This window comes from Mus caroli, chromosome 1 (assembly GCF_900094665.2).
Source record: "Mus caroli chromosome 1, CAROLI_EIJ_v1.1, whole genome shotgun sequence".
Classification (NCBI taxonomy): domain Eukaryota; kingdom Metazoa; phylum Chordata; class Mammalia; order Rodentia; family Muridae; genus Mus; species Mus caroli.
Genome location: NC_034570.1, coordinates 125799324 through 125824473, shown reverse-complemented (window position 1 = coordinate 125824473; position 25150 = coordinate 125799324). Strand labels below are relative to the sequence as shown.

General features: G+C 51.9%; 2 protein-coding genes across 7 annotated transcripts in view; one reads left to right on the top strand and one right to left on the bottom strand.

Annotated features, from left to right (window-relative positions):
• Adora1 (adenosine A1 receptor) overlaps positions 1-21623 on the top strand; it is a 36309-nt gene extending 14686 nt beyond the window's left edge. For all 6 annotated transcript variants that reach the window (XM_021156557.2, XM_021156550.2, XM_021156535.2 and 3 more), the window contains exon 3: positions 17207-21623. In XM_021156557.2, coding sequence (XP_021012216.1) covers positions 17207-17846 — 640 coding nt within the window. In that variant the 3' untranslated portion in view covers positions 17847-21623. The remainder of the gene's footprint in view (positions 1-17206) is intronic.
• The window catches only part of Mybph (myosin binding protein H), a 6916-nt gene continuing 2436 nt past the window's right edge, over positions 20671-25150 (bottom strand). Inside the window, exons 4-9 of the mRNA XM_021156508.2 lie at positions 23816-23904; positions 23328-23523; positions 22996-23135; positions 22303-22462; positions 20997-21133; positions 20671-20895 (exon numbers count right to left, since the gene is read on the bottom strand). Coding sequence (XP_021012167.1) covers positions 20671-20895; positions 20997-21133; positions 22303-22462; positions 22996-23135; positions 23328-23523; positions 23816-23904 — 947 coding nt within the window. The remainder of the gene's footprint in view (positions 20896-20996; positions 21134-22302; positions 22463-22995; positions 23136-23327; positions 23524-23815; positions 23905-25150) is intronic.

Here is a 25150-nt window from a genome sequence, read left to right as displayed (position 1 = left end):
AGGTTACCAAGCTTGGCGGCCAGCATCTAATGCCCACTGTGTGATCTCTCTGGTTCCTTCCCACCTCTCTGGGCAGCTCAGATGGCACCTTCCCAGGAAGGTCCCCTTCTCCTGTCTCCATGTTCCCAAGCTCCCTTTGCTCTCCCTTACTTAACACAGGCCCTCTGAGACGCCCTGGCCTAGGGACCACTGATGGTGTGTGAGGGTTGGCAAGCCTGTTCATCGATATGCACAGTGCACAGCTTAGCGCCTGCCTGTTCTTTGAATGTACTGACTCTGAGCCTGTTGAATGCAACAGGGTGATTTTATTTATTTATTTACTTACTTACTTACTTACTTTGAGATGGGGTTTCTCTGTGTAGCCCTGGCTGTCCTGCAACTCACTCTGTAGACCAAGCTGGCCTTGAACTCAGAAATTCACCTGTCTCTGCCTCCCAAGTGCTGGGATTAAAGGCATGCGCCACCACGCCCGGCTACAACAGCGTGATTCTTGAGACTTAGGATCTTGGGGTCTTGGGTCAAACACTTCCTGGATTGTTTCATTTAAGAGCGTGTGTAGAGCAATTTATCCAGATAGTAGTATCACACATGCCTATCTTCACACACGGAAGCTGAGGCACACAGTAGCTACTGGATGACTGGATGGATAACTGAAAAGCCTTGCATTGAGCCTTGACTTCAACACTCACTGGTGGGAGATCTTGGATAAATCACCCCCACCCCTTCTTTGAGTGCCAGTGCCCACGTTTACAGAACGGGCATCATCCCAACCCCTTGGCAAAGAGCCTAGGAACCGGTAGGGAGAATGGTTCTGCTGTTCAGTGGTGAGCTGGATCTGGTGCATAGGGGGTGGGTGGCATTTCCCTTCTCCCGGCTGATCCCTGACCTGCTTGGCTTGAAGGTCTAGTGTTGAGGGACTAGAAGATGCCTGGCTGCCGGGCTGGGGACATGTGAGTTGAGCAGAGATCTGCAGGACAAAAGAAGCTGGACTTGAGGGGAGGGGTGGCCAGGAAATGCTTGGCAGAGGAACTGCTGCTGGACAAAAGGCTCTTCCCTTAGGGTGCTGGGCCTTGCTGTCTGCTACCTGCTGGGACAGCTCCAGGCTCTGGCTCCTTCTCAGCCAGCGAACGGGCTGGGCAAGCCCACTAAACTCCACCGACTAAAACCAAACCACAGGAGACAGCGGCTCACTTGGATGGAAGACCCACAGAGGCCGCATGAGCAAGCTGGCTCTGAGCCGTACACCTGCACGACTTTATAACTCTAGGCCTCTGTACAGGGTGTGAGTGTGAATCCACACACTCAGGGAGCAGACTCTAGTGTGGCTAGGGTCTGACCCTGATCCACAGTCATAAGACAAGGGAAAGATGCAAAGTTCAAGGGAAACTCCAGTGACAATCGAGGGTGGGGATGCCCTGTGAACTGAGGAGAGACAAGGAAAAGGTGATTCTTCAATATTCCTGGCATAGAGAGAGCCAAGGGTCCGGATACCTGGAGGCATGAACTCTGGGCCTAGGCTGTCATTTGCCCACATCAACCTTGCTCCTTCAGACCTGCATCTTCTGCACTAAATGGGACTCACTGAGCCTGAATCCTGCCTGATTCTTCAGGGCTGCTGCTGCAAGGACCAGGGTTAGAGGCTCTGATAGAGGGAACAATACTCAGAGTATATCTGAGACCATTCTACTTCCTGCTGCTTGGTGGCAGAGAGGAGGCCATATGGATGGGGGTGGGGGGTTGCGCACGCACGAGCAAATGTGCACACATGGGTGCGTGCATGTGTCTTGTGTGTGATTGGAGTGGACAGTGTGGCTGGAGGAGTTCCTTCACAAGCATGCCAAACCCTGAAATATACATGCTGATCTTGGGGAAGTGACTGTGGCAGGGCCAGGAGGCACAGCAAGTATCCGGCCACTGTTCTGAGAACAGTGCCAGAGGCACTTGTCCCTGAGCACCAGCAGGCACCTACCTCCCTTTAAGCAACTGTTTCCATCAAACTGATTGCTGCTTCAAGACACTGAGGAGTCCCAGGTCTGCCTGGCCCAGGAAGGAAGACTTAGAGTCTAGTAGGGAAGGGGCAGCCATGTGTTGATTGATCTCCTTGATGTTGGGGATTCAGCTCTGTGTTTTGTTTACTAGCATGTTTGATTCCACTCAGTCCTTCAAAATCAATATTGTCATTCCTTTGCTAATAGAGAAAATGGGGAACCAGGGATATAAGGCAACTTGAAAATTGTTATCCCTCTTTTAAGTAGCAAAACTGAGATTTGGTCATATTTGTGATAGGCCACTGTCCTCAGGGGTTTACAGACTCTGGGAACCATAGCTCCATCCTTGAGGGCTTCTAGGCTGAGAAGGAGTTAGAATACAGGATCTGGCAGATAGTAAGAGGAACCAGCCTTGCAGGAAAAGCTGACATTTCTGAGCTGGAGACCGCTGATGGGCATGGGTGTGCACGGGCATGGTCTAAGGTCTAACCAGCTGCCTGGTTTCCTTAGGCTCTGGGTGCTCTCTCTCCAGCCCCAGAGCCTGAATGGGCTCACTTGCATGGCGACTTCAGTCACAAGTGCAGGGATGCTAAATCAGGAGGTGTTGCTAGCACTATGCAGCTGAAACAGTCCCATGAGGTCCCTGGGGGGTGGGGGTGGGTAGAAGTGGGCTGGAACAGGAGCCTAGCAGGATCTGCCTGGGTTCTAAGCTTGGGTGCTGAGAGGACCCAGGGGTACCTTCTTTCCATCAGTCCCTGGGGAGAAGCAGGGCTCAGCCTCAGCTCAGATAAGAAGCAGCTAAGTCAGCCTTGGGCTTCTCACATCTTCCCAAGCCTCACTTATGCCTGTAAGATGGTAGCACTCCTGTAACCCTAGATACATAGGAGATTGAAGCAGGTGGGTGGCAAACTCAAAGCCTGCCTGGGCTACTGAGTTAAGTTCAAAGCCAGTTTGGGCAACTTAGTGCGATTCTGTCCCTGCCTCCCCCCACCGAAGTTAATGAAATATCTCAGTGGTCGGGTTCTTGTGTAGCACGCAAAGCCCCAAATTTAGTCTCTAGTGGGGGTAAAAAAGATAGTAACAGAACTGTCCTGCCTGTATTGCAAGTTGACACTGGCACCCATGCACTGAGGGTACTGAGTGGTACTGAGGTAGCTCTTGTTCCTTTCTTCTGCTGTCCTGGCCTCCGATCCTTTCCTCCTCATGTGCAGCCGTATTTTTCTATTGGGAGAAACAGTCCTACAGTGGTTGCTTTGTTTTGTTTTAAACAGAGCCTCAGGTAGGCCAGCTAGCTTCAGACACGTTGTGTAGCAGATGACCTTGAACTCCTCGCGACCCTTCCTGGTGTTGGGGGTGTGGGCGTGCACCAGCACACCTGGCTCCCCAAGTTCAGCAGGGCTGCACTGAGTACCTACTTCCTGAGAGATCCACAACAGTGCCTTTCTTTTCCTGAGCTTCCTCCCTCACCTCCTTCCCAGACCAGGGTTGGGAGAGCTACTTCTGCGTCAGATATTGGGCTGACTGCCATTGGGCCTCATGAAGCTAAGCCAGGTCAGGGACCAGTGGTCTTGGCATTTCCGGGGAGCTTGTTGGAAATGCAGGACCCAGCCCCACCCCAGGCTGTTGGATTCATAATCTGATTTTAAAAGGGCCCCAGGTGACTCATATCCATTGTCCAGCTTGGAAAGCTCAGATGATCTGAACCCTGGAGAATGAAAGAGCAAAGTCTTGCCCTCATCTTCCTCGTAGCCTCTTGGGAATGTCAGGGTGTGAAACACAAAACAGAATCCACCCGGGCAATTGGAAAGCGGGGATTGGCTTGCCACAGAAGGGATTCGCACACTGAAGCATGTGTACCCCCTAAACAGAGATAATTGTACCCCATAAACAGAGACAATTATTATCTGTTGACAAAAAGAAATAATATTTAGAATCATCCCAAAACAAAGTTAAAAAACAAAACAAAACAAATTTAAGCTTTAGAAGTGCCTGGTTAGCTGCAGTTCCAGGTCCAGTCAATAGGCACATGACCTTGGGGACCTGGCTCTTCTACAGAGATGGGTTCCTGCTTACAGCTTTGGAGAGGAGAGGAAAATAGGGGAGGGGAGGGAGAAAGGGAGGGGAGGGGGAGGGGGAGGGAGATTGTCATGTTCATGTGTACAGCCCACTGGGGGACAGGTAGCAGCTCCGCTTTGCAGATGAGGGGACAAAGGTTCTGAGTAGTGATGTCATCCATTGAGATGCTGGCACAGCAGGTGTGATATAACCAGGCCCTCTGTTCCTATGAAAAGCCCATGGCAGAATCCTGTTGCTGTGGCCTGTTAGAGACGGCAGCAGAAGTCTGGCAGGTGAGGTTGGGAGAGTGTGGGGAGGTAGCCAATCTTCTGTGGAACTTGGGATCTGGGGCCTTTGGAACGGACATGGGCTGGGAAGTGAAGACACCCCCCCCCCCAACACACACACACACACACACCCCAGCACACACACACATGTGCCTGCTGCTGCTGCTTGAATACCAGTCCTCCCCACCCCCAGGCTGCGGGGCTGTCCTGCCTGACTTGCGCCTGCTGAGCTCCCAAGGCTTCTTACTGATGGTTCAGTGCTTGCTTTTTCCAGCTCTGAGCGAGGCACCTCGGAAGTTTTCCTGAATGGTGGATGGAAAAGAAAGGCTGTGATCTAATCAGCCCCTCCCCCAACCCCTCATAATCAAGATTCCCTCACCCAGGGTCATGCAGACTCCTCTGATTCATGAGGCTGCACAGAAGTGGAAGAAATAACTGAAAGCGGATTTATTGATCAACCCCCAGAGAAGCTGCCTGGCCAGGCCCCTGCTCTGGGTCCCTGCCAGCAGCTATGTGGAGCTCTATCCCCTGGATGCAAATGATAGGGCATTCTGAAGGGCAGGACAAAGGGCTGCTTCCCGGTTCCACACAGGCCTGGTAGTGAAGAGAGGGTCTGGTCTTGCAGGAGATGGAGCTGTGGTTAGGTGCTTCGTGGAACCAGCTGATGTAGTGGAGTGCGTGAGGCCGGACCTTCAAATGGAAATTGGGAGAAATATAGAGAGGGACTCTCCTCTGAATAGGAGCTAGGCACAGGTGTCCTCTGCCTGCCAAGAAGGGTGTTGGTCTTGAGAAAGGGGAATCGGTTTCAGGCTGGCTTCTTACTGCCCCCTCCACTTTAGTCACACTTAAAGTAATGATTGATTTTGTTGGCTCAATATATGCCGTATTTGTAGCTGTTTTTTTTTAAAGCTATTTTGTCTCCTTTTCTCCTCTTTCTGCCTTTAAAAAAGCCTTTAAAAAAAAAGAACATCTTTTATTTATTGACATTTCACACAGGAATAAGTGTATCCTGATATATCCACTCCGATTCCCCCCACCCCCAACACTGCCCAACAAGTCCCCTCACCTTCACGTCTCCTGCTCTTGACTGTGTAACCCACTGAGTTCAGTTAGAGCTGCCTGCTGGCATGCTGACCTGCCTGCTGGCATGCTGACCGGCCTGCTGGCTTGACCTTGTGCAGCCAACCATAGCTGCAGGGAGTTCAGGAGGGCAGCGGCTGTGCTGTGCCCAGAAGACAGTATTCACAGCCTGATTCCCATACCCTGGCTCTTACATTCGTTCTGCCCCATCTTCCACAATGTTCCCCGAGCTTTGGGGTTTCCACGGCTCATTTCGAGCTAAGCATTCAAAGACAGACACTTACACTTAGCACTTCGACTAGTTGTGAGTCTCTGGTTAACTGCTGTCTACTGCAGAGAACAGCTTCTCTGGTCAGGGCTGACAGCGACGCTAACTAACCTATGGATATAGATGTAAATATTTAGAAGGTAGTTTGACAACATGTCTCCATTTATCAAAATAACAATTAGTAGGGTCCTCCAGAGGGCCCATGGACCGCCTGAGTTTCGGACTTTTGCTCAGGTTAACAATACCACCTATTTTGTTTTAACTGAGCTTTTAAAGCTGTTTATTTATTTATTTATTTATTACCGTTCTTTTCCTTTTCTGAGTATTATTGGGTGCCTACTATGTGTGAGTTCCAAGGTTGCTCTAGGGTGTGTGCCCTGAATTGACTTTGTCTTCATCATTGGGCACTTGGTCTTTCTGATTGTCCCATAGGGAGGAGTAGAGCATTAGCTTCGGCTGGACCCAAGGATCTGCCTGCCCCATCCTTCTGTGTGCTGCTTGGGAAGGAGGCTTTTGCCTGGCTGGCTCCACCTTCTGTGACATCTGTGTACCTGGACCTCCCTTTACCTGGAGCACAGGCGGGGTCTAAGGGCCAGAGCTCTGGGCATCAGCTCTCTCTGGTGGCTGCTGGCTAGGAAAGGCTGGTTTCTAAAGGCCTGCACAATGGGGCAGTGTGCCCCCAAAGAAAGCATCAGGAAAAGCCCTGGTAGAGACAGTAGGGAATGTGTAGGTGCTGGGATGCCAACTCCTGGTACTCTGGGTTCTGACCTCTAGAGTAGGGGCCAAGGTAGGGGCAATCTAGAAGCTGGAGAAGATTATAACTTTTCTTCCAGGCCCTGAGCCATGTTTTCTGAAGCAGCAAGAGGAACTGAGTTTAACTCTGAAGATCTGAGGGTGCGCGTGCAGGTGGATTCTTTCTTCGGGATGTCTTCCAGGGTGGAGTGCTTGTTCTGTCTCAATCCTCCAGTCTGCTACACGTCAGATCTTTCCCAAAGCACTCAACTAGATGCCGGGAGCTTTAGGGAAAGCTGCCTCCTTCGAGCGAAGTATCATCCCTAACTCCCCGGCCACGGGATGTCTGAGGGCCTCAACTCTCATGACGTTCATTGGTGCTGCCTCCCTGGTCTTAACCTTGACCTTCGGGCCGATCTAGAATCTTCAAAGCTATCTCCAGCAGAGGCAAGTCATGGTCCTTATGGTGGAGACAGGCCTTGGTTGCAGGCAGGCCAAATACTTGTCTGATGGGAGGCAGGGAACGGGGCCTGGCTCTCCTGCATTGGCCCCCTCATCTTCAGCCTGCACACTGAGTACTGCCTAAGAGAACTAACTGTCCGGGGACACAGCTCCAGGATTCCCCAGAGCGTCTAATGCTGGGCTAAGCAAACTCCCAAGCCCCTCCCACTCTCATCGCTTCTCAGATAGAGCAGGAACACACTGGGGGAATGATTGAGAGATCTGGCTGTAAAACAGAACCGGAAGCCCCGACCTTGTCCTTCCAAAGCTGAACAGTGTCTTTTTGTTCATCCGTGTGCCTGCACTCTGTTCTATATCTCTTTAGAAGCCGAGTTTCCCACAGACTGGGGGGTGTGGGGGGTGCTTCTTCAACATGCTGGGCATGATAACAGTCACCCAGAGCTGCTGACTGATAAACTCAACAGGCTCCACTGCCTCATCTTCCCGAGTCTGGAGAACTGTTACTTCTCAAGGCCACGTGCTTGGATTCAATGTATCCGTTCCTCTGTTTCTTTCCTCAGCAGACGGCCATTCTCTTTCCTTTCCATTTCCGCCCTCCATCTTCCTCTCTGCGGGACAGTTTGAAGCAGGGAAACCTGGGAGGAGGGACTGCCAGGCTGTGTCTGCTCTCCTGAGGGGAGAGGTTGAGGGGCTGTAGAGGGAACCATGATCTACCAGTACTTATAGCATGTCTCCATTCTCTGTGCTCCAGATGAGCACACAGCTGTCCCCAAAGGGAAGATATCACCAAAGCCTTGTTCACTCATGGCAGAGCCTGGACCACCGAAGGGGGTCTTGGGAGACTTGCTACAATTAGCTGTTCCAAGGAGGACAGCGTGCCTTTGGGGGGTTCCTGACTTCAGGAGTGTGGACACCTCTACTTTCCTAGCCTGAGAAACCTACATCTTGCTAGCCCCATCCTGATCCACAGGTGTGTTAGCTGGGTGGGAAATTCCCCTGCTGCCCCTTTAAGCCTGCTGGAGAGGACTGTGAGAAGTTGAAGTGCCCCCCAGGACCACACTCCCCATCCCCAAAGATGCTTTGGCTACAGGCATCTCCATATCTGTTGGAAAAGGAATTGTGCCTCTCACCAGCTCAGTCCTGCCAGAAAGGGCAGTCCTGCCAGGAAGCTACACACAGATCATCCCGTCCACATGTGCATCCCACCCCATAGATGATTCAGCCCACCCCACCTCAGGTGAGGCCACTGTCCTTGGCCTTTTCTTCAGCCTGGCTTTACTTGGAAGGTTGGAGAGACCAACCCGAGAACAGCACATGGCGGGTAGCACTGATTTCTGCATCCAGTTCCCTGAGGTTATTCCCCTTTCAAGGCTCACCTCTCATGTGGGCACTCCATCTGACCTTCAGAGAGAGGAGGAGTTGGCTGCATCTCAAGGTTCCCCTGGCGTTTTTCAGAGCCATCAGCTTGGACCTCCTATTTTCAAGGGATCGGTTTGATAGGCCTCAGACCAGGGAGGTGGGGAGAGAATGGGAGCCATAGGCAACCGCATTTGGAAATTATACCTTGCCCAGATTTGAGACACCCCACCCCACCCCATAGCTCCTGCCTGCAGCCTGTGGATCAAAGCCACTGGTCACACCCAAATCCCTTTGTAGGGATGATGGAACACATCCAGAAAGATGTTCACTTCATCTCAAGGTGCAGACTGGGGAGCCAGATATCTGTGTGACCTCGGAATCGGGAAGTCACTGCACAGTGACTTTGGTGTTGAGCTTTGCAACACATACAACAGCTCTTCTCAGGCTGCTAAGGACTGCGCCCCACCCCCACCCCCTTTGAAACTCAGGGTTCCTTTTGCACAGTGACTGTTTCTTCCTTCACCCTCTGCATCCAGAAAGGGGCTCTGAACCTGAAGGAGGGAGGGGAAAACAGCTCAGAATAGAGGCTGTTTCTGAATCACACATGGGGACTTAATTGTCTTCTCCACCAGGCTGTGGAGTTGTTTGTCCTCAGCAAGTGACCAGGAGCTATTTGCAAGGTCCATTAGGCTAACGACCTAATCCGTTTATCCAGCTCTTTTCTTTCAGGAAGTTTCAAGACCCCTCCTGCCTCTCAGCTCTCTTAAGCCTGGCCCCCGGGGTTCTAGCTCACCTCTCTTTGGGGTGTGTGTGTTTCCAGTTGATACTGATGTTTGGGGTGACATCACAGGGATCAAGCAAGCAGGATTCTTAAGCCCCCCAAGATCTGGTCCTCTCCCTGGGCTCCTGAGCCAGACTCCACTGGGAAATGTTACTATTAAATATTTGGCCCCCGGAGTGTGTCGAGAGCCTTTGATTGTATCTGGTTTCCTGTTCTCCCTTGGGAGGAAGAATTTCTCTGCAGGAAGTATTTTAATATGTCTGAAAGCCTTACTTCCCTGGTTTTGAAATCCAAGTTTCCAGTTACAAGGGGCTGAGATTGTCCTTAAGAAGGGAGGCAGGAAGGAGGGGACCAGAGCTGTGAAATAGGGCTCCATCTCTGCCAAGGCTGTGGAAGGAGAGGCGTTGGCCATCCCAGGGAGGGCATCCCTGACTGTGGGTACTGCATGAGTGCAGAAAGGCACACACTCTGCCCATCCAACCCTCCTTTCCCTGTCCCAGTGCCCAGAGCCAGAGTGAAGAGCAGGAGATAGGAAACTGGTGTACTGGCCTGAGGACACTGCCTGACTCTCAACAGCTGTTGAGCTCCCACCTCGTGCAGCCATTCTCTGAGATAACAACCGCTCAGTTCTGCTGCATCTCCCCTCCTTAACTGCCCAGGTGAACCAGACACTCTCTCAGGGGCTTCTGACACCTGGGATAGCTTACAAGGTAATGCAGCAGCCGAGACACCAATCAGATGGTGCAGTAACCCAGGAATTGTTGTTGCTAATGCAACAACAGGAAGAGCCCCCTAGGCTGAAGGCTGTGGGGGAGGGAGCTGGACTGTAATGGGGGCCTGTATGGAGGGAGGTAGATCCAAGTGAACAGTTGCCTGAGGGCCACAGGTTAGGGCAATGAGGAGCCTGGCTTCCTGCTCCCTCTTGGGCTCTCTGGCATGTCAGTATTTCTGAGACCCAGCTTGCTCAGGACCAGGGGTCAGCCACTCCGTACCATAGAACAGGGCAAAGCCAGGAGGGAAAGCCCAGGACAGCTTCAGGACCAGTGTGTTCCAGTCTTCTTGCAGACTGCCTTTCACCTTCCTGACTGGCCATTCTCAGCCATTCAAAGAGGATTCTTTACAGCCCCGGGCTCTCTTCTTTCCCCATTGTCGTCTCTATTCTTTCCCCATTGTCGTCTCTATCAACGTCTTTGTCTAGGTCGAGGTCTTGATCTTCTGCTGGCTGGGTTCTTTATCTGGAGGCCTTGTGAGCTTTTCTTGTCCTTATTGTTCGTGTTCTCAGAGTCAACCTAAAATGTATCCCTAAAGGCATCCGGGCAGAGTCGTCTCTGATGCTGAGGCTGGGAGAGGCCACCTGCTGCTCACACAGCCTCCAAGGGGAAGTGATCTCATCCATGAAAGAGAACATTCACAGGCAAAGAACCCAGGAGGAGCTGGCCACAGTAGGGCTCCTGCTGGGTCTTAGAGGGCCACTGCGCACTGAACTGCAGACTGGAGGACCTAGGCATTTGCTCTTCTGCTCGAAGAGTGTAAGGGCAATGCTGGACTCCAAGTTGTCAGTATGTGCTGGTGGCTCGCTGGTAACACTTGCTATCTCTCTTAGCAGAGAGCCTTGTAACTCTAACCTTATGTCATAGGGCCTAGGTAGGAGATCTGTGACTGTCTGATTGGCCCCAGATCCCAGGACTCTCAGTGCAGCAGGGACCAAACCAGGACACGTTCCTCTGTGGTTCTGCCCTGGACTGCTTTTCCAATTGACTTTCTCACTTTTTATTTGTTTGTTTGCTTTTTCTAGAAAGGGTATAGCTCTGGCTATTCTGGAACTCCCTATGTAGACCAGGCTAGCCTCCATTCACAGAGATCTGCCTGCTTCTGCCTCCCGAGTTCTGGGATTAAAGGTATGCACCACCATACCCAGCTTCCCACTGATTTTCTAATCTAGCACCTGACTGATGGATAACATTTGCTGATCCCTCTTACCCCGTTTCTGGCTCCCTAGGATGTGTCCCGTGGTGGCTTCTCAGTTAGTCATTCCGGATTAAATGAGGCCTGGGTTCACTGATGCCTTTTCTCCTGGACTTATTTGTTCACTCAATGCATGGTTACTGAGCACTGTCCTAGGAGCCAGGGGTGCAGCGTGAGCATGCCGGGTAAGGCTCTGTCCTAAAGGACCTTTTGCATAGTACAAATATACCACCAGTGCCCAGATAACGCCAGAGGGTGATACCTCTGTCAAGAAAATGAAATATGCTACGAGCCTCCAGGGTTATTTTTTATTTATTTCATTTATTTATTTATTTTTCGGAATACATCTGGACTCTTTTCTGAGGAGGTAACATCTGAACTGAGAGCTGATGGGAAGGGGGACCTCACAGATGAGCAGGAAGTGCGAAGGCCCTGCAGTGATAGGGTAGTCCAGCTATGCAGACAGTGAGTGCTCCTGATGGTGGGCTTGAGCCGTAAGGTGAGAGGGTCAGGGACACTTGAAAGACAGTGGTCCCGTGACCCACGTGGGTCAGGATGAAGTTCAGAGTCGTCTTTGTCTTGCTTCTTCCCTGGCCCAGACATTCACACTTAGCTGCAGGTCTTGATCACCTTTTCCCTAAGTTCAGTCCAAGGCTACACCCTTCACCCCAGTTCCACTGTGTCTACAGAGGCGCCCTGTACTTATCAGCTGCCTGTGTGGCTGAGCTAGCCGTGTCTGTCTCCTTGCTGGTCCATGGTCCCTGCCACTGCACACTTCACCCGGCTCTGTGTGTCATCTTTTAAAACCAGAATGGGTTATGTCACTCCTTTGCAGAAAGAGGCTCCCCTGCACTTAGAATAAACCGTTATTATGACCTTAGGTGACAGTCCCTGGCCAGATCTCTGCTGAGCTAGCCAGCTCCTCCTCTCTTGCGGCTCACCCATGCAACACTCTTTCTATTCCTTAGGCTTTCCTGCTCACAGTACCTTCTGCCTGGGAGGCACTGGCCTGGAACTTTGCCTGGATAACTTGCTGGTGGTCATTTAGCTCTTAGCTCAGGTCTCCGTTTTTGTCAAGGGCTTTGTCTGCCCAGCCTCAACTCTCAGGGTTCCTTTCTGGTCTCCTGGGCTCCCTGCTACAAACCCTATTCAGCCCTTGTCTCCCTGAGTGTCCCAGTTGATGTAGTACAGGGTTTAGATGTAGACACATCTCAGACTTATACATTTCATCTCTGCCGATTCCGTGCCTCCGGCATGTGCCCTGATGTCAGTGAGTCTGTCACTACAGTTATCAATAACAGTACTCGGGGATAATAGTCGTACTTAGGGCCCAGCAGAGAGCGGTGGAATCCTGTCAGCAAAGCTGTCCAGCGCTTAGATTACAGCAGGGAGGTTAGCTCCCAGGAGCAATGGTCAGTAATTACCCACCAGCTACCTGTTATTTCTGGGTACTCCTCCCTTAGCTTCCTCTCATGTGGCAGCTCTGAGGAATGTCCCCTTAGCTTCCTCTCATGTGGCAGCTCTGAGGAATGTCCCCTTAGCTTCCTCTCATGTGGCAGCTCTGAGGAATGTCCCCTTAGCTTCCTCTCATGTGGCAGCTCTGAGGAATGTCCAGGCAAGGAGCATGGCTTCCTCTTCTCTGTCCTATTTGGACATTGTGGTGGTTTGAAGATGCTTGGCCCGGGGCGTGGCACTGGTAGGAGGTGTGGCCTTGTTAGAATAGGTGTGGCCTTGTTGGAGAAAGTGTGTCACTGTGGGGGTGGTCTTTCCTCGTAGCTTCCTGGAAGTCAGTCTTTTCCTGGCTGCCTTTAGAACAAGAGGTGGGACTTTCAGCTTCTCCAGCGCCATGCCTGCCTGGACGCAGCCATGCTTCCTGCCATAATGATAATGGACTGAACCTCTGAACCTGTAAGCCAGCCCCAACTGAATGTTGTCCTGATAAGAGTTGCCTTGGTCATGGTGTCTGTTGACAGCAGTAAAACCCTAACTAAAACAGACATAGATGTATGAACCTCTCTGCCTCGAAATGGTAGGTCAGCCTTCCACTTCTCTCCTGTGTCCACTCTCTCCATCTCAGGGGTGCTGACACCCTATTGCTCCCAGTATCCAGTACTTTCACATGACAGCCGTTGATGAGGAAAAGACCACTAACACATGCTCTGGTGTTAGCAACATCTTGACGTTTAAAGATGCCATGCTGAGTACTCGTGAGATGGCTCAGTAAGGAGAGATGGCTCTTGCTGCCAAGCCCACTGATATGAATTTGATTCCCAGAAAACCACATGGTGGGAGGAGGAATCCATCATGTGAGTTATGTTTGGGCGTGGCAGTAAAGCAGGATCTCACTGCCTAGCCCAGGCTGGCCATGAACTCATGATCTTTCTGCTTCTACTTCCAAGGGTCAGACACAGGTGCGCGTTACCACGCCCAGCTCAAAGCCTTTCGTTAAATCTTATTTTAAAATTTTCTTTTTGAGACAGGGTCTCATGTAGCCCAGGCTCGCTCATGCTTCCTATGCAGCTGAGAACGACCCTGAGCCTCTGATCCCTCTGCTTCTCCTACAAGTGCTGGGGTCATAGGTAAATGTCACACTGCCACCATGCCACGCTTAAACCTTTAAGGGGCCGTTTTCCTACTTTTTTCCACATCCCTGCTGTCTGAGACTGAGTACCCCACACACAGCCCCTGGGGGTGGTGAGAACTTATGTCTGGACTTACGAGAGACTTCCCCAAGCATGGTAGGCACCTTCCCTGCCTCCCCCACCCAACCCCATGCATCAGCTTCCTGTTCCCAGGCAGAAGGAGAGGTGAGTGTCTCCCTTGGCCCCAGAGAGCCTGCCCCTGGGTCTAGTTTTTCCCACCATGGAGAAAATAGCAAGAAAAACAGATGGGAGCTGATACCCTGTGCTGTAGGGTCGGCTGGGACCCGGTGCTGGAGGAGCCCCAGGAAAGCTTTAACCCCAGGGGCTTTGGGCAGGCAAGAAGGGTAAGGGGTGGAGGGGGAGGGGCCCCTTCTGGGCGGTCCTCTCTTCCATATGGGATGCTGTTAGTGTCCTTTTCTCCTGTCATCTGTGTCCATGTGTAAGTCTTGGGATGGACCCCGCTCTCAGAACTTGAGGTCACCTGGTTCTCCCTCCAGTTTTAGGTGGTGCCCTTCCTGAGCCAGTTTTTCCCGTGTTAAAGCAGAGGTTATTCTGAATCTGCTACCATCTGCGTCTAAATGACCCAGTTAACCTGCGTCCTGAAGGGGGTCTTGGCTTGAAAGTAGAAGACCTGGGCAAGTAGACATGCCGGTCCATATTACTGTTGTTCTCTACATGTTACACGCCCACACAGTGTGGTTATAGAGTTCCCTGGAGACATGGCTGCAGAAGGGCTTTTCAGACTATAAAAAAGATCTAAGGGAAAGATTTGGATGCAGTAATGGGAAGCAGAACCCGTGACCCCACCCTCCCTGTGTCTGCAGCCCCTCTGCGCTTTGGGAGAGGCCTACCTTGTCTAACCACCTTTCACCAGATGAGGGTCAGAATTGTACCCCACAAGGCGGTCTGCCTTCCTGTGTTCTTTCCCTATACATTCTTGCCCTGAACTTGCTTCCTTGTGTCTAGAAGGCTATGGGGGGTGGGGGAGGCACTTGAAGATCCGCATGAGCCAGATCTGTGTGAGCTGTTTAGATAGCACTAGGGCTGTGTTTGCTGAGCTCCCGGGAGTGCTGGGATGTTGCAGGTACGTTTGCCTAGGAGCTTGGTGGGGTAAAAGCCCAGGCTAGGGAGTATTAAGAGGGTGTTTTCAGAGTATTTGAACACATGTTATCTTATTCTTATATCATCGCTACTCTCTGAAGCAGGAAGGAATTGAGTTAGCAAGCAGCAGACTCAGTGCCTACATTCAGGTCTTCTGACTGAAAAAAAAAAAAAAAGATAACAGCGACCTGGATGTTCTGCTGCAGATATGAGGGAGGAGAATAGTTTCCACTGTGTTGGCAGAGTGAGGCACCAGAGACTGAGCTAGCTCTATGGCTTCTAGATAGACTGGGAACACAAGAATCCTGTTATCTACCACAGAGGTGGGGGCGGTCAGGACTTTAAAGGTGTTAGAGTCAGCTGCAGTCAGTCCTCACTTTCTTGGTTGGAATGGAGGGATTAGATAAGAGGTTCCAAAGGCCATTGCTTGCTGGCCTTTCAGAGGACCGTCTGCTTCCCCCAGTGATGCCCTCGTCTCTGTAGCCTGCAGGGACAAGTGGATACCAGTGGGTCCCTATGGGTCCAGAAACAGAAAGCTGCAGATCCTAATGGCACAGGACAGAAGAAAATAGTTGGAGCCCTCCCTTCACAGCCCAGTGCTCTGGAGGCCACCCCAGCCCTCTCAGGAGCTGCATTGGAAAATAACAATTGGGCAAGCCGCAGCCACTCTGCAGCTCCTTGGCACAGAGCTGGGCAGGCCTCAGCCTTTGGCACTCTCTCCAGTGCCAGAGTGCCGGCAGAGGACACTGTGGCTGGCTGGGTAGTGTGATTTTAGGGGAAGTGGGAAGCCCCCGGGGATTTTATTAAAACCCTCAACCCTCAGTGACAAGAGAGGCTGTCACCTCTGGCTGATAGGCAGCCTTGTCTCACATGAGTCATTTCAAATGTGTGTGTCTTCTGTGCCTGCAGGCCTGGAGAAGGGTAAGAACTCTACCTGACTCCTTGTTCTTGTGCTGTCATCGATTCACCCCAAATATGAGCTACGTAGGGTCTAGCCCCTCCCACACACACACTGAATGTAATTTTAAAAATTAAAAAAATTTTTTTGAGCAGGGGCTGAAGAGATGGCTCAGCTATTAGTCCTAGGTTCAGCTCCCATCACCTATACACCTCAGCTGACAACATCTATAACTCTATTTCCAGAGAGTCAGATGTCCTCTTCCCTTCCTGCTCCATGATTACCAGGCACACACAGAGTTCACATACATGCAGAGGAAACATTCAAAATCATAAAAATAAAATAGTAAACCTTTACAAATAAAAAAAATGATAAATAGGGACTAGAGAGGTGGCTCAGTGGTTAAGAACACTGGCTGCTCTTCCAGAGGACCCAGGTTCAATTCTCAGCACCCACATAGCAGCTCATGATTGTCTGTAGCTGCTGTCCCAGGGGATCTAACACCCTCACACAGACATACATGCAAGCAAAAACCAATGTATATAAAACAAACATAAATAAATCACACTTTAAAAAAGATAGACAAGTATGAGCTGTGTAGAGGCAGGGATTTTTATCTTGTTCCCAGCACTGAGAACAGTGCCCCGCACATGCAGAATGTCTGTTGAGAATAGCATCCACACAAGTATGCCAGTGCGTGGATGGGAGGAAGTATGAAGTGCTAGCAGATGCTCGGCGAACACCAGGCTTTCTTCCCTGAGAATCATCCCAATTAGGCGAGCATTGCTGAGCTGGTCCTTGACACCAACCTGTGCGACTGCTTGAGGGTGATGGGAAGCCAGGAAGCAGGAGATGAGATGCTCATAGCGGAAACAGAACAGGGCCTGGTGTCTAAAGGCTTCTGGGGACTCTTGCTTTTTCGCCACCTGGCTCTTTGGGAGAATGGGGACACGTTAGGAAGCACGGGACAGTGCTGTTAGCTTCTGTGGGGCCTTGGGAAGGCTTCAGAACTGTTTTCAACCTCTGTCTAGTTGGCTGTCCTTATATTGCCACCCTAGCACTGTTATAGTCCAACGGTGAGAAACCAGGAAGGTCAATGTGAGCACAGTCAGTGAGCTGTACTTGGGCCATTTGCTTAAGACTCTTGCTACTACTTTCTGTTATTTTATTGTTTTTACTTTCTTTCCTTGTTTCTACTTTTTATTTTTTGTTTTGTTTTGTTTTCTAAGACATGTTTCTCTGTGTAGCTCTGGCTGTCTTGGAACTCACTCTGTAGACTGGGCTGGCCTCGAACTCACAGAGATGTGCCTGCTTCTGTTTCACAAAGATCAAATGTGTGTGCCACCATTATCTGACTCCCATTATATTTATTGGAATTCCTCTCTCTGCTGGAGGAGAAACGAGGCTAAATTGTACAAACTCTGGACTAATCTTAGATCCTAAAGACTAGGTCCCTGGGCTAAAGACACACTCACTCTAGACCTTAGACGCATAGAAGCCTCACCCCTAGTGGCAGGTGAGCCCCAGAGGAGGAGCCCACATACAATCATGGGGGTCACTTCTCATACCTTGTCCTTTTTCCCTGCAGGTACAAGACAGTGGTGACTCAGCGGCGGGCAGCAGTGGCCATAGCCGGCTGCTGGATTCTCTCCCTTGTGGTAGGACTGACACCCATGTTTGGCTGGAACAACCTGAGTGAGGTGGAACAAGCCTGGATAGCCAATGGCAGTGTTGGGGAGCCCGTGATCAAGTGTGAGTTCGAGAAGGTTATCAGCATGGAGTACATGGTCTACTTCAACTTCTTCGTCTGGGTGCTGCCGCCATTGCTCCTCATGGTTCTTATCTACCTGGAGGTCTTCTACCTGATCCGCAAGCAGCTCAACAAAAAGGTGTCAGCCTCCTCTGGTGACCCCCAGAAGTACTACGGGAAGGAGCTCAAGATCGCCAAGTCGCTGGCCCTCATCCTCTTCCTCTTTGCCCTCAGCTGGCTACCGCTGCACATCTTGAACTGCATCACCCTCTTCTGCCCCACCTGCCAGAAACCCAGCATCCTCATCTACATTGCCATCTTCCTCACACATGGCAACTCGGCCATGAACCCCATCGTCTATGCCTTCCGAATCCACAAGTTCCGGGTCACCTTTCTGAAGATTTGGAACGACCACTTCCGATGCCAGCCCAAGCCCCCCATTGAGGAAGACATCCCAGAGGAGAAAGCTGATGACTAGGCTCTGCCTTGCTCCGTCTAGCCCACACCCAGTGGCTCTCTGTTCAACCCCCATGTCCTCCCTGTTCCCCCCTGTCCCACTGTTCCTCCTCAGCCTTCCCAGCTGGGCTGTGGGCTGTGGATACCAGGGAGGCTCTGAAGAGATGCCATGGAACAGGGTCCCTTCTGTAAGGAGCTGGCTGCCCTGTACCTTGGGGACCTGGAGGAGGTTTGGAGGTGGGGCAGGCCATAGCAGGGAATTGGGTGCCCTCAGGTGAGAGGAGAGTCTTGTGTGCATCATTCCTGGCTGTTCTCTGAACAGTTCAGAGAGCTGGGGTTAGAATATTCTGGCTCCTACAGTCAGACAGGGGAGCCTACTATTAGGTGTTGGTGGCCCAAGGGACCAACTTCAAAGTGAGGAAGACAGTCCCTTAGAGGTGGATGAATAGAGAGAAATGGATATGCTGCCGCTTCGCTGTCTCTCCTGTTCTCTAGGAGAAGATAGTAAACCACAGGGAAGGAGGCCTCGGCCTCTCCTCCAAGGATTGTGTTCTTGGCCACGCGGGTGCTCTCCTGACCCCGAGAAGCCCGGGATTATACTTGGGAGACACGGAAAGAATGGGTCCAGGGATTGTCTCTCACATTTGCTCTATTCACAGCCTGGGACTCCCAGTGGGCCACAAAGTCCTTGGGAATAAAAATAGTGCAGAAGGTGCTGGCCTCACATAGCCAGCAGGGAGCAGCACTGAGCCCTTCTTGCCCTGAACTTCCTGGGAGTCTCCAATGTAATTTTCTGTCTGGGCCACCAAGCTTCACCAACTCTCAGAGCAGGCCTGGACTCTCCTGAGGGACACCATCTCTGCTTCCAAGCCCCAGGAGAAGAGCTTCCCCAGGAAGTACAACCCTTGGGAGCATGCTGCCTGAGGGGGGTGAGGAGGGAGAGGAAAGCATCTAAGAAGATCCCAGGTGCCCCTGGGCACCTCTGGTGTGCCCAGAAGTGTGACAGACCAGACCAGACCAGACCAGACCAGACCAGACCAGACCAGACCAGACCAAAGGACACTGCTGTCTTCAGTATGAGAAAGTGCCTTGCTGGCATTTAAATATCCAAAAGGCTCCTGGAGGTGGCTTTAGCTCAGGAGCTGTGTTGCAGATAGAGTGTAGGCTTTTGGGGAGGTTTCAGGTGGGACCAATCCATGTTCTGCTGAGCCTGGATGTCTTCCTTGTATGGACAGCAGGCAGGGGAGGGTGTCAGGTTCTCCCTTCCTTGGGTGTGAATATTGACTCCAAGTCTTGATTCCAGGCTCTTCCTTCAGTTGGAGGTAAGGTGTCCCTGGCTCTCAAGGAGGCCCCTATGTCTAATAAAAGATTGTGAAGCCCTGTGGGAAGTGGGGTGCTGGCACCCCAGCACTGCCAGAGGGCAACCAGACCACCTCAGCAGAGAAGATGTAATGGTGGGGGTGGAGGGGAAGCTGGGAGAGGGCTGTGGAGGCAGATGGAAAGTCCCAGAGATGGTGTGTCTGTTGCTATAGTTACACATTTAGGGTAGCACAGTGTGAATCAGAAAGCAAGATCCAGAACACTCACATGTCTAAAAAAAAAAAAAGAAAGAAAGAAAAGAAAAGAAAGAAAGAAAGAAAGAAAGAAAGAAAAGAAAAAAAATGCCCTGTGTCATGTGAGACCCTTCCTGCTGGCACTTTTCTAATCTTGATAGTGTCTCCCCTTCATAGTAACATAGTATTGTTCCATCTGTCATGACACTCATTGCCACAGAAACCCCATGCTATAACACCACACACCTTTATTTGAATGCTTCTCACACAGTGTACAACTCTGAAGAGGGTGCCAGTCTCTGCCCCTTCTGGGCCCTCTTGTACCCAGAAGGTATGGCCTGGGGCCTGCCAGGCCTGATCCTGGGTCTGGACCCAGCCTCTGGTGGAGGGAGCCTGCAGGTACTAGAGACCCACCCCCATTAGCTGTTCCTATGGTCTTGGGGATTCCTGGAGTCCTGATCCTCGGGTCTGCAGGACGTGGTGGATAATGTCCTTCTGCGTCCTGGTATGTGACCAAGCTGCTAGAAGAGATAGTGGGGAGTCGGGTAGAGAATCACCTCCACCCTTCTCAGTCCTTCCTCAGGCTCGATTTCCAACGCTGAGCTCTGCCCAGTGTAGCTCTGGAGACTTGATAGTTCACCCAGAGCCTCAGAACCACCAAACGAGGAAGGGAGAGCAAGGGCTGGGTCCCTACTTTCCTAATGAGGGAAAAGAATGCTGATGTTTACAGTCACTCAGAGCCAAGCCCAGATGCTGACCTGTGACCACCACCCAGAGTACCCATCCCTTCTGGACCTCCCCAGCATGACCCAGCGCTGCACTGTCTTCACCAAACCGAACATGCATGCTCTCTGTCTTTTACTACAAAAATGGTACCCAGATCTGCCTACTGCCCTCCTGCCCTCCCCTCCCTGTCTCCAGTGACATTTTATGCCTGGGAGGTGGATTCTTCTCTCCCAGTCTTCTCTTTGACACCACACTCTCAGTAGAGGTAACTGAAGGAGTGGGTCCAGCCACTCACCTGTCTCCTTGTCCCAGTCTCTGCCTCTGTTGCTTTCAGTGGGTGGCAGAAGCTGAAAGAGATACTACAAGTTAGAGCTTTGGGGGAAGACAGGAGGGAACGGAGAAGTTTGAGGTCAAGAATTCCCAGCACCCCAGTCCCCAAATAGAAAGAACATCTTGCCACTTAGAAAGTCACACAAACAGTTCTTGACCCCTCCCTACCCTTTTCCTGCTCCAGTTTCACTCTGAGCTACATCTAGTCCAGCTCCAAAGAGGGACTCAGTCTGTCCACTACAGCAGGGTGCTGAGGGCACCCTTCCGACACCCACCTTTAACCTCCAGCCGACAATCCACAGAGGCCTCCCCTAGCACGTTGATGGCCTTACAAGTGTAGACCCCAGAATCAAAGGGGCTGGGCTTCCGGATCTCCAGGGTGCAGACCCCTTGCTCGGAGACGGCACGGTACTTGGGGTCACCCTGGATGTCCATCTTGTTTTTCATCCAGATGATCTTGGGCTGGAAGCAAGGTCAGAGGAGGGTAATGAAGTAAGAGCAGCTCTCAAGAGAAACTTTCATCCCTCTGTCTCCACCCACTCCACCAGCCCAGGGCCCCTGACCTTAGGTGATGCTCGGACGCTGCAGAAAAGCTGCGTGCTATAGCCAGGAGTGGAGGTATGGTCAGCCAGGGGCTGGGTGAATGAGGGCGCTTCTGAGAAGTCTCGCTCAATAAACTCTCTAGGTTTGGCAGTAATATCTAGGTTCAGGGGAGAATTTGAGATTATAGGGATGCAGGAGGCTTCGGAAGACTGGCCTCAACCCTAAACTTTGGGACATTCAACCTGGTCAACACATGAAGACATCAGAGAAAAGCCTCACTGAGCAGGGCTGAGGCTGATCAGGAGGTGAACAGAGAGGAGTGGGCGGGAAAACTTGAGCAACGGAGGATTGCGGCAAGAGGCAAACATCACATTCCATTTCTGTCTGCCTCTGAGACCTGAGTGGCTTTCCTTTTTAAACACAAAATGCTCACGGCTATGACACTCTGGCTGATGTTTAAAGAGTATGGCTTCTAGGGTGAGTAAGATGGCTCAACGGGTGAGGGTGTTTGCCACCAAGCTTACCACCCTGAGTTCAGTCCCTGGAACCCACAGGGTAGAAGGAGAGAACTGACATGTTGTCCTTAGACTTACACATGCACGTGTGCATGTGAACACACACTCACACACCAATAAATGTAATTAAAATGAGTAGTAATGAAGTGTGGCTTCCAGGGTCGGCGTGTGTGCATGCGTGCATGTGTATCTCTTTCTCTCTCTCTGTGTCTGTGTGTTTGTGTGTGTGTGTGTGTGTGTGTGTGTGTGTGTGTGTGTGGTATGTGTAGGAGAAGATCTGGGATGGATAGGGGTCCTGGAGTTTCACATTTGGCTCCACTGACAGATGCTCAATAGGATGGTAAATACCACAGCCAGTCTTGTGTGGGCGATTGTTTTTAACAATTGCCAGTTTACCTATCATATACACATTATCCTGCAGAGTGTGTGCCTGGGGACACTGTGTGGGAGACCCAGTGACTGCTGTGTTAGCAGCCACTGTCTAAGTACACAGCCTCCTGAGGGGCACTGCTCATTTGCGTGGCTTTGCTCTGATGTTTGCTAAAAACCAGTCAGTCATAGCGGTTATTTGCAGTCACTCCACGTCAGTGTGTGTATGCACTTGCACATACGCTCACACAGAGCTGCCGAGTGGGGTAGGGTAGGGTGGGGTGGGATGGGGGTGGGGGTGGGGGTGGAGTGGAAGGCAGCAAATGTTCTAGGAAGCAGTGGCTGAGGAGAAGCTGAGAGGGATATGGGACAGGGAAGAAGTGGACAGATGTTGGTTCACCAACCCTGATTCGGTTTTCTGCCTAGGCTCAAAGCCACTTACCTGCCTTGTGGATGTGAGCCAGCTCCTTGGTGGTGGTGGCTAAGTCACTGAGGCCACACAGGTTTTCTGAGAAGACCCGAAAAGAGTACGAGTTGCCGATGATGAGGTCTGAGATGGTGCAGGTGGTGGGGTGATAGCGCTCCAACACTGTGAACCATTGCTGTGGGGAGCTTGCCTCGGTTACCCTCAGCGCTTACCTGGTTCTTGTCTTTCCTGCTTACCCTAACCCTCCTCAGAGGGGGTCATTCCATATCCCAGCTTTGGGAAGGCTAAAGTCGTCCAGCAGTGGGCTTGGGGGACTAGGAAGTGGAAGGAGGACCTCCCGGGTCGCTCACATGAGCTTGCAAGCCTCACTACTCATCAAAGTATGGCTGCCAGACACGCAGCCTCATTACCTAGGCACCTTTTAGATAACGTGGCTTCCCCACACCCAGCCCCAACCACCTGCATCAGAATCTACATTTAGCATATTCCCAGATGATTTATATGCATGCTAAGATAGTTCTATAGCAGTCTGGTGCAGTGTACCACACAGACTGAGGTACAGAGAGGATAGAGGCTTGCCCAGGGCCACATAGGGAGTCAGTCAGCAGTAGTTGGCCTGGCCTTTCATCCAGAGCCTCTTAGCAGGATGAACCCTTTGAGCCTGGACTACTTCTCTCCCCACCCCCGTTAGGCCCCAGCCAGCCTCACCCCTGTCTTTTTGTCTGCCTTCTGTACTGTGTAGCCCAGGAGCTCCGTGTTGCCTGTGTCCTGGGGTGGTGTCCACTCGAGGGCAGCATTGCAACCCCAGACATCCAGGAGCTTGATGCTGCTCGGGGGCCCAGGCTTCTCTGCAGAACCAGATTATAAAGGCCAGTGAGGAGAAGTAAGTCTGCGGCAAAGTCTCCACACCCAAGATTTGGTACCTGCATGGTACCCTAGCTTCCCCTCACCCCCACCCCCACCCCACCCCACATCAGCTTTGAGGGTGGGAGGTTGAGGGCTATAGTTTCCAGACAGCCCTTTCCCCTCTGCTCATGTACCAATCACCAGGATGTCAATGCTGGCCTTGGCTTCCAGGCCTTCCAGATGCACGGTGAGCTCATAGCGGCCTGAGTCTGAGCGCTGAGCAGAGCGAATGAAGAGGATGGAGTCCTGGTCCCCGCTGCGCACATTAACTCTCTGGTTGTCCAAGGTGTGGCCATTGTGGGTCCAAGAGACCTGTGGCTTGGGCTTCCCCTGAAAGATGGGCTTGGGTTGAGTACAGATTGGTATAAGCACCCCACTCACCCCATTCTATCTGTGCCCAAGAAACCCGCCCTACTGGCTCCACCATTGTTGACCAGAGCCATGTCCTTTAGTGTGTGACCTGCCCTGGGGGCTGCCTAGCTCTCTACTCACAGCTGAGTTATATGCAAAACTGGGAAGTAGAAGCCATTTACTTCTAGGTCACTGGCCAACTCCTGCGAGAATCCTGACATCCCCAGGGCTCCCCTGACACACCAGGCTCTTACCAGTGAGCTAGGCCTACCTGGAAGGGGATTTGCAGGTTGACTGACTCTCCCACCTGGCGGATGTAGGTCTGACGAAGGTGTCGGGGAACACGAATCTTGGGGGCTTCTGAAGCAGGAGAAGGAGAAAGCAAGTGTGGGTTCCGGGCTAGACATCACAGCTCCTACCTACGACGTTCCTACAGCTTGAGCTGCCTCTTCACCGGGAGGACAAATCCTTCGATTCTGAGACCCAGGGACCCAAATCCCTTAAGGCCCTTGGGGAGCTGAGAACTGAGAGGCTTCAGGGAGGTCAGAGACTGTACGGTGTGAACTGGTTGGTATCTCTGGCACTCCCTTGGCACCTCAACCTTGCCAGGCTGGGATTTGCCTTGAGGTCCAGGCATTCTCAGGCTCCAGATGGGCCTGGGTGGCTCTCTGTCTCCCCCTGGAGGGAGGCAGGTTCTGCACCTGACAGCCAGTGTGTCTAGAGAGGGAAGCAGTGTGTGCAACTGCTGATTCAGCATCCCAGGAGCCCAGGACTTTCTGAGGAAGTGAAACCTCACTGACTCAAGCCTCAACCTCCAGGCCTGCTAGGGAGCTCTAGTTCTTTGTACAGAAGCAAAAGCAGACACACAAACGTCTGCTCTTAGGCCTTTCAGTCCACACAGTGTCATGGTGGCCAAGTCCTTCTGTAAGTCTTATGTCAGCCCCCTATTCTGGTAGGGGAGCCATTCCTGACTACAGCCTAATCAGGTGCCACTGGACGTGGAAGCTGCAGCAGCTGCCATTCCTGTCCCTGGGGGATGGTGTGGGGACTGAGCCTGAGCCTCCTAAGCAGCAAACAGGTGGCAGCAGTTGGTCACTGGCATGTAGGGGACAGAGTAAGAAGGAACACTGTGTCTCCAAGGATTAGCTGAGCAGGCACTTGGCTCCGGAACGCCATGGTTTGGAATGCTCCAGGGACAGCTCTGGGAGGCCAGGAATGCCTGGCAGCTCCAGGTGGCCAAGAAGGGGACAGCTGAGCAGCCCAGGATCCTGGACAGGGCCTCCACTCTCCCCTGCCCAGCCCATGAGAGGTCTGGCTGTTCCCCCCCCTTGTTCGTAGCCTCCTCCCCACTTTCTCTCCAGGAAATCCCCTTCTCTCCTGCCAGAGGAATTTTAATGGAGAAGAAGGTGCTGAGTCTGGCTTGCTTCTTCAACACCAGGCCTCAGAGACATCTCAGAGTCTGAGCTTCTTGGGGACCTGGGGGGAGGGTCTGGGACTCTGCCAACCAGGCTGCAGGCAGCACAGACATCCTGCTGTTTACGTGTGTGTGTGTGTGTGTGTGTGTGTGTGTGTGTGTGTGTGTGTGTGTGTGTGTGTGTGTGTGTGT